General features: G+C 43.0%; 1 protein-coding gene across 3 annotated transcripts in view; it reads right to left on the bottom strand.

Annotated features, from left to right (window-relative positions):
• Positions 1-832: 832 nt before the first annotated feature.
• Positions 833-9,449, bottom strand: part of LOC148347876 (zinc finger protein 385C-like) — a 54,977-nt gene continuing 46,360 nt past the window's right edge. For 2 of the 3 annotated variants that reach the window (XM_088323870.1, XM_088323871.1), the window contains exons 6-8: positions 8,042-8,253; positions 6,271-6,375; positions 833-4,755 (exon numbers count right to left, since the gene is read on the bottom strand). In XM_088323870.1, coding sequence (XP_088179996.1) covers positions 4,525-4,755; positions 6,271-6,375; positions 8,042-8,253 — 548 coding nt within the window. In that variant the 3' untranslated portion in view covers positions 833-4,524. The remainder of the gene's footprint in view (positions 4,756-6,270; positions 6,376-8,041; positions 8,254-9,449) is intronic. The other variant, XM_088323869.1, reaches the window with a different exon arrangement.

The following is a 9,449-nucleotide window of genomic DNA, read 5'->3' as shown; positions in this document are numbered from 1 at the left end:
TACAAGTATTCAAAAATCATGCACGCTTATATCAGTTTGTGTACAGTATTTCTAACCTGTTTTTAAAATCAATTAGTTTTTTCCAATGCATTCTTTTTTCCACCACTAGTAGGTGCTACGTAAAACGAACTGTCATTTGAGCTTTTTATTAGCCAAATAGCATACAGGCATCCTTGAATTGTTTTATTTCTTTGGCCACGAAAAGTCAGTGTTATGAGTGATTGATTTTGGCCCATTTTTTTTAGAACAAGCCAAATTTTCAATATCAATCATGAATATGTGTTAAGACAGCTTAAAATGACAAACAAAACAAAACAAAAAAAGACTTTTTTCAGAATCATGGACCCTTTCTATCAAAACAAATGAAGTCATGTTCTAAGGATTGAAATATGTTTACATAGGTTACAGATAAGCAAAAATGCTTTACAAAATGCATTACTGTACTCATGCTTTGTCTGTGTCACTTCTTGCCTGTGATTGGATCGTCGCCACGCGTGGATGCCAGTCAGGAAATCCATCGTGTGCCACTTTGTGCGTGTTCTGGAAAAATACTCTTGAGTTTGAATTGAAGGGTTATCCCTTATATTGCCACAACGCCCCGTCTTCTCTTCTTCCAGGAACCCTTCTCTTTAGTTACGCCAATTTCGATAGTGCTTGTAAAACGGGGGCGCCGGCGCTCCCATGGGAATAAGAGGGCGCGGGCCGCCGGTTTCGAGATTCTGGATTTAAAGTGTGTCCTGAATTATAAAGGGAGACCTATGAAGTATGTGATTTATTGTAGTTCATGTGAAAGTTGGATGTGGGGGTTTAAGGAGTGAAATAAGAACAATAATCATAATAACATCATTTAATTGAGTGGTTGTTTCAATGCAGGTGAAATAAAGACAACCACAACTCTGAAATACATACAAATGAATACATTATACACACTTGAATACATTTATCACTTTATAGTCCACATTATTGCACTTGATGAGCAGGTATTCTGGGATGGAAAACGCAAAATATGTCAAAAAGATTTGACGTATATTGGGTGTTCAACATAGAGCAATCCAAATGACATGACAGTATTTGAAGATATTGAGAAAGCCCTGCTTTGATGGCTCAGGTCATATAGACACTTTCTAAGCCGGAGGCCAAAAAATACTTACGCTGGTTAGAAAACAGAGGAAAAGAAAGCTGTCGACGTTGCTAGTTTTCGTTATGTTGCGCGTTTGCGTGCCAGAATCGGAGAAAAATGTTAGTGATTGTAAATTGGAGTTTTACTGGATCCCAGCGGACACGCGGGGTCAAAGAAAAAGAAGAAAGGTCTGGTCAAATGCGTTAAAGTGAAAAGATTGGACCGAGGCACTCATCGAAAATGCTTGGGTTTGCTGCGCACACTTCATATCAGGTAAGAGAAATGAAAGGTTTATATTTGTTGCTTTGGGGTCCAAATTAGAATAGAATAGAATATACCTTTATTGTCATTGTTACAACATGGGATATATTGTGACAAAGAAATTGGACGACTCCAGTGCCACATTTTACAGTGAGGATAAGGAAAACAAAGAGATAAAGGAAGAAAGAAGATGTTTTAACTGAATTACTTATCTCTGCAGAGTATCTAGTTATTTTCTTAGCTTGTGCTAACCGTTAGCGTGTAACCTAAATGTCAACGGTAGGCTTGCGTGCATCTGGTCAAAAATAAAAACAAGCTCATTTATTTGATTCATCGACATTTTTCATGTTTTTTTTTTGTTTAAAAAAAAACAATATTGTATGTCCAACAAATTTTTGCTATGCGCGCCTGTTTTTAACTTCAACCCACAAAGTGTTAACGAGGCTACCGTTGGCATTTAGGCTACTCGCTAACAGTTAGTGTTGTGGATTAACTGTAAGTCAGTTTCGAGCTGACAAAAGACATCTGACAGGATGTTATAAAACAACGTTGATACAAGAAATCACAAGTCGCTGACTAAGCGAGTCGATACCGAGAAAAAACACTTTGGAATCCGAGAACAACGTCACGTGATCACTGTGTGAAAAGCCTAGCGTCTCCTGGATGAAATTGAACGTGGACGAATGAACGGATGCGATAAACTGCGTTCCCTCTCTGCCATATTTCGTCTCTGTGTATATTTTGGGGTGACACCAGACGACATCCTCTCCAAAATTAGCCGAAGCTAAGAAATTAAGATATTTGCCGTTGAAATAAGTCATATGGATTCGATACAATCATAGACATGAAATTTCTTACCCGATATGAAGCGTGCACTGCAAACTCGAGCATTTTAAATGAGGGCCTTGGTCCAATCTTTTCCCTTTAATGCATTTGACCACAACTCTCTTCTTTTTCTTTGATCAGGAGTGTTTGCTGGGATCCTATCAAATTTGAGATCACTGATGTTTTTGTTCTCCGATTCCGGCACACAAACGCACAACACGACTACAAATAGCAGCAACGACGGCTTTCTTTTCCTCGGTCTCCTCACCAGCGCAAGTACTATTTTGCCTCCGGGCTAAGCCCCGCCCACCGGATACATCACAATGTTTACAAATAAATAAAAGGGTTTATAGTTGAAACTGTTTTTTTTTTAACACAAATGAAAGTTCTTGGCTCGAGTTGAATGATGGCACAAGTCACAAATAAATGAGAACCCGTTTCAAATGATTTGGATGAAGGCCATAGAATGAAAAGCAACTGCTTGTTTCTTTTTGCTTTGTGCTTAGTAAATGTCATTTTGATGTGGAAACTAATCCAGGACAATGAGTACAGGGTTCATATCCATTTTTCAAGGCCAAATTCAATTTTCCAATTTCTCCAGTCCGTTCAAAGAAGAAATCTGCTGTGAAATTGGTATTTTGCAGATCCACAAATATATCTTGCATGTGAATTTATCAAGACATGATTTTTAGATCTCGAGTAAAAAGTGTTTCGGAGACAATCGACTCGCCATATAAGTGTCGGGCAAAAACCACATTTTCGGTTGCAGGACGTTCTTCTCGTCACGAGGCGACGCCGTGCAAACTAATGCCAGTTCCCGTGAACGATGAGAGAACAGATGCAACGGCAAAGCATTGTCGGTGTCATTTTTAAGCAGTCTTGTTTCTTCACAGAGTCAAACTGCTTTGTAACATGGCAACAATTTCAAGCATTTACAAGAACTTTACCCAGAAATCATGCTGTTTTAAATCCTTGAAAAGTTAACAAAAAGTTGAAGCGTTTCCAGAGATTTCAAGCACCTTTACGAACCCTGTACCAGTTTCCCAATGTACTCTCAAATTCGCCAACAGAACCTGATATGTTTGTTTGTAGATTGTTATCAAACGTTAATAAAACATCTTCACCCTTATGGCTTCCAATTCAGTTCAGACTAGGGCTGCACGATGAACCGAAATCAAATGGATATCGTAGTGCGATTGTAATCGCGAGACACTGCGTTTTTTCCCCAAGGATTCCATGTTTGTGAGTGATGGAGTGTTTGGCCATCAAGAATTGTCACAGTTCAGGTTTTAATGACGCTGGCCAATCGGAGGCAAGATTTAACGGCACTAGCCAATAAAGGTGAGGCAATGTTTGCAAGCATCATGCTATGCTGCACACTGTCTGTGTGTGAAATTGTGATAGGCTGGTGTTTCCCGTCAGTCAAAGAGTCAGGTCCGGCAGGCGCACAACTGGTTACCAAAACACACGGAGAAATGAGACAGCTCGTAGCTTTTAGCAGCTCCTTACATTGAAAATGATTTCAATTCAATTGGACTCTGAGAAAAGTCAGAAGAGGGCTGCTGATCACCAGCGGGTGCTCTGTGGATTGTTATCACCTCTGGGAGGAGAACAGGTGGCGTTGGGGGGTAAAAGCAACTCCTTGCCCTGAAGAATTCTCGTGCCAGCGCGATGAGGGGGGCCCTGTCGTAGATGCAGAGCCGAAGCTAAGGCTAAGCGGCTATCAGCGTTATAAGTCTTCCGTACCGTCCGTAATCATGGTACCAAATAAGACAGAGGAACTGGCTGTGCAGGTGAAAACATCAAAGCGTACAGGAGTGCCGTTTGCTGTGTTTTACAGAAACGCGGCTCACGTCTAGCATCCCGGACGATAATGTGGAGCTACCCGGCTTCAGCGCTGTTAGGGACAGAGACGCAAAAGCCTGCAGGAAGCGGAGAGGAGGCGGACTCGCTGTCTACATGATCACGAGGTGGTGTCACCCTGGGCAAAAAGATTTTCATCTGCTGCAGGGACGTCCAACTTTTGGCTTAGCGTGTGACGTTCTCCTCCCCGCTGTTGCTAAACTACAACACAGCACCCCGAGGCCATCTTGTTCATCTGTTAATAAACAACACAAGGATACTGCTGGAAGTGTGAATTTCCTTACGGGGATAAATAAACTATCCATCTTTCTTTTAAAATCAAAATTCTCATCGAAATTGCAATACTGGTCTAAAAAGTTTCCATTTTTTTCCTTAAATCGCGCAGCCCTAGTTCAAAAACCGTCGAACAAACAATGAAAATAGTTGAGTGCATGTCGCTGGAAGGACTGTCAGCGTCAGTAAGGAGAGAAAATAATGGGCGGGTGAGCGGGCCTGAGGGGTCCCGGGGCGGGTCTGAAGAGCGCGGGGCTTATAAGGGGACCGTGAATGAAGGCGGCGGGACCCTGCGGCAGTCGGAAGGCCAACGGGGAGGACGCCAACGTGCACAGGGCGGCCGGATTGAGAGCGCCGGTCAGGAACCCTGCCGGCAGGGCCTTGCACAGCTGCTTCTGCGAGGCCAGTTTGCTCTGCAACCAATGAGGGGCTTTATTCATGGTGGACAGCAGGGGGCGGTGGGTCTCAAAAAAACAGTCTACGGCAGTGGTTGGCAACCACCGTGCCTGTGGTTCGTTTGGTATGGAGTCTCACAAAAGGAAAAAGAAGTGGTAAAAGTGTCTGAAATAATGTCGTCCCGGACGCGCGGGGCGTGCATTTTTTAAGTCAGGCGTACAACCTACACGACGTCTCTGACCGGGTGGCCCACGACTTTAAGAAAAAAAAAAAAAAAAACGTTTTTTTTTTTTTTTTTTCAAATCAAACCTTTGCTTTATTCTGATTTCAAAATCTTCATTAGTTTGGAAATTTCGGTTCGTTAGGCGATTTGCATACTCGGCAGTCAATCGGAAGCCCGCATCGAATAACTTTGTGCTCGTGGACTTTCCCGAGACTTATAGGGTCGTGCGTTTGCACATAGAACACACCCAAAAAATGGACAAGTGGTTCGGAATCAATCCAAAACCTCAAAATAAGCTAACGAAATTGATGACGCTACAAAAGGTAAACGTACGTTAAAAGCATGGTAGAAAGAGGAGTTCACCTGGCTTGGAGCAGACCACGCAACACAATACTTTGCAACAAGGTTTTGTTTTTTTCGACGAGTCGTCTTAATGCCTTTCAAGTTGTGAAAAATGGGGCAGGCCGCTTCATGGCCGGGCAGGCAACTTTTCAGAGTCGTCTGCCCGCTTGTCCGCTAACTTTTTCTCATGAGTTTCAGACACGATAGAGTTTTTAGTACATAATAGGTTGCCAACCACTGATCTACAGTTGTCGTGTCACCTAGTTCCCAATTCACCGAAAAGATATATTTAACCCAAATACATATTTGAAATGAGTCATATCAACTGAAAACACAATTATTTGAATTGTTTGACTGCATTTCTTTCTTAAAATGTCTAACAAAAAAAAAAACGACATCCCGTAAACACATAAATAAAATAAATTCATGTTTGTCAACATCTCCACGACACAGCATCTTCTCCAAACAGAAAGCAGCTTCAGCGACAGACTGCTGTCACAGTCTTGTTCCATGGACAGACTAAGGAGCCTCATGCCATGAGGCTCTTGAACTCCACCCGGCGGAGTAAAAGACCACATGAAACCCCACGCCTGCATTTGCATATTACACTATTCTTATGACAGTGTGTATTTTCCGTAACACTATTTAAATACTCTATAGCAACACGTTATATTGGGTATTTTTGTAATCTATATCTTTATTCTATTATTTGACTTTTCAACACAAGGATACTGCCGGAAGTGTCAATTTCCCTACGGAAATGAAGAAAATATCTATCTATCGATGGTATCTATCCATCTATCTATCTATGGTTTCTATCTATCTCCAAACCACTTTTCTTGACATATAAGAGTGACTGTCGTGACTCTTATTATCGGCAAAATACTTCCATATATTTCATGTCCTAGTAGCAGTGGTAAATCAAGAATTCTTCTGTTTATTGCACGTGCGCGTTTGAATGTCTTACCGTTAAAGGCGCGCCTGGCTGCAGTTTCTGATAGGGTGCGAATTTGGCCTTCACCTTGACGGGCTTTCCAGCCAAATGCTCTTTATGTCTCCTGCTGTTCACGTGCTGTTCGACACAATAATGATGAGGCTTTCAAAGGTTTTGTGATCCAAGGTGGGCGGTCACGCAAACTAGGGCTGCAACAAAGGACGCTTTCGATCATTACTTTTTTGATCGATCGACGAATCGGATTTTTTAAAAACACCGTTTTAAATTTCTCTTTTTGTCACGATTACTGATGGGACTCAACTATGGACCGCTCATTTGGCGCGGGTTCTGATTGGCTCCCTGTCACTATTTAAACCCACTCCTATCTGTCCTCTTTGTCAGTCCGTCTGCAAACCTCAGTGAACACTAGGCGAGCCTTTTCTGACCCCGACTCACGCTTGTCCCATTTTTTTGCTCCCGTTTGTCTCCCGCTACGACCGGTTTTGATCTCGGCCACGTCTGCTCTCCCGTCCCGGCTTACGACTCGTTTCCAACCCCGACCGCGTCTTCCTCTCCCAGACTTGCGAGTACGTTCAGCGAAGCGATCAGAAAAGCCAAGCTATAAGTATAGATAGTAAAGATAATGAAGTTGTTGGGGCAGGGAGGAATAACATTTGCCGCACAAAAAAATCATGCGATCGCTTCAACAGAAACATCCGGGGCTGAAAAGTTCTTGCAAAGTTCATGCATAAGTTCAGTGTTTTTGCAGTAAACTGTGGTCATTGAAAAGATTTTTTAAATATTGCAAAAAAAAAAAAAAACACTGAAGTGAAAGTTCATTTTAAGAAATGCATCCTTTCATAACAATACATTTAACTTGGGAATTTTTCTTGGAAATAAGTACTTTCAGGAAACTCGGCGATGTTCGACTGCTGTTTACTCAACCATGGTAAAAGCTAAAAACTTAAATATGTTTTTCTAATGAGTGACGAGCTTTCTTTGTATATGTCCTATAAATATGTAGCTATAGAAGTCAATTTTCTTTAAGCCTTCAAAAATGAGTCAAAACGGCAAAAACAATTCTTGGATGGCTCTCCCCGTTGGAGAGAAAGGTCTGGCACTGTGTCAGGAACCAAAACAGATACAGGACCCAATCGCGTGACATTTCTCACTCAAGCCTTTTATTTTACAGGAGGAAGCCAGTCTGGCGTGGAAGGACAGGAAGCCAGAGACCGACGATATTGATACCAATCGTCAGATGCGATATCGGACAGATGGGGTCGATACGGACAGGAAGGGACGGACAGGTTTGACAACAAATCAGGATATCGATAACTAACAGGAGAAACTAGACAGGAACAAAAACTGGAGAAAATAACAAACGGCACCAAAATAGACGGAAACAAAACTGGAACCTGAAATTAAACAGGACAAAAATAAACGGGAACAATACCGGACTGAAGAAATCAACAGGACACCAGGACCGAGTCAGAACCCACGTCTATATAGAAAGAAAGCCAATCTCTCAACAAGCCGCAGCTGGCGCCACACGAGCGGGGCCAATTGGGCACCCTGGCAACCGTGACACACACGGGTGCGGCCAGTCGGGCGCCACGGCAACCGTGACACACTAAATAAGTTAATAATTGATTTGATTGATTTGTTGTTGCAGCCCCAATGCAAATGACTTTATATTTGTTGTTTGCAAAATGCAAAATACATTTTCTATGATATTTCAGAGTGGTGGTAGGACACACTCATTTTGTTTTAATGGCATTTTTGGCAAAAGCGGCGTCGTCTTTACCTGTTTGAGTTGCGACTCGGAGTTGACGGCCACTTGGCAGAGCTGACAATGAAAACGCTGGCCGACGGCCCCCGACGCCGCCCTGCTCTTGTTCCCGCCCGTCCGCTGCTTGGTGATTCTGCTCGGCCGCCTGGGCGAGGAGGTCCGCTTGGCCCCGCGGGACCGATGGCTGCTGTCGGGGCTGTGCAGCATCTGCTTGTGTTTGGAGCCTGCTGAGACCGGGGTGAGAAATGATTCTCAGGGGTGGGAAAAACCACTGGCCCCCAGGGGCCAGTTACAATGACCTGCAGTTTTAAACATGTCACCAAAATGAAGTGCCAATCCCAAAGCTGTATTTGTGTTATAAATACTGATGCCGGGCCCCAGAGTCCGCTTCCTTGGCGCCAACAGCCGCGGACGCCGATTGGTTGCTTCCTCTTTTTTAAAGCCCCGCCTTCCTGACAACTCGTCGGATCGTCCGTGAACCTACGCTACACGCTAGGCAAACTTTAGTGACTCCTGACTCTACCCTGCCCTGTGGTTCTGTCCAATCTCCGTTGGCGACCTTTTTTCCGGACCCGTTTATGTTTTTGCTCCTCCGTCCAGGCCATTGACCTGTTTTTCCTGGCTCTCGACATTCCCAGCGATCTGATACCCGTGGCCGACGATCCCCGGTCTCAGGATCTCCTTTCCTCCTTCTAGATAAAACTGAGAAAACGAACGTAATAGGGTCCCGTCTCCGTTCCTGGTTCAATTTGCTGTGTACCATTTACAGGGCTTGTGCAATTTTCATGGCCAAATTCAAGCACCTTTTGTAGACTCTCAAAGCCAAGTTTCCAATTTCTCCAGTACTAATGCATTATTACATTGTTAACACCAATAATTATTATCCGTCATTATCATTGAGACAATTCTTCTTAAGTTTAACCCCTTAACATTCATTTCTAAACTAACAACATATAATGGTATTAAGTTAGCTTGGAAATTCACGTACTAGCACACACATCATGAATGAGCTGACTGAGGCTGTGGTCATGACTCTAAGCCAGGAGATGGCGGCTGACGTTAGAGCAAAGTTACACATTTTGTACAGCTCTTTTAACCCCTTACCGTTCCCGGATTCGCCTAAGATTCAAATTGAAGGTAACCAAAGTAAATTGAATGGTGTTCTTCAACCGTTTTGAGAGTATGGACACTTTTGGTCTTTTTTAAAAGGTAATACTCTCATGTTTTGTCCCTAACTGAAAAAATCCCTGCAAGTGCTACTAACATTGAATCATCTAAGTTTGAACACACAGAAATGGTTGTTTTCTATTTTTCTTTGCAATCGCATGCCTGCAGAGTGTAGCATGCGCATCTTAGCTGGAAAGCCGGTGAGACAATAGCTTGAAGCCTTACCTAATACCTTACTAAGTTTGATCACAATCTA

Source organism: Urocampus carinirostris, chromosome 19 (genome assembly GCF_059441175.1).
Source record: "Urocampus carinirostris isolate Australia breed hairy pipefish chromosome 19, RoL_Ucar_1.0, whole genome shotgun sequence".
Classification (NCBI taxonomy): Eukaryota; Metazoa; Chordata; class Actinopteri; order Syngnathiformes; family Syngnathidae; genus Urocampus; species Urocampus carinirostris.
The sequence above is the reverse complement of the archived record's forward strand: the minus strand, read 5'-3'. Positions and strand labels throughout refer to the sequence as shown.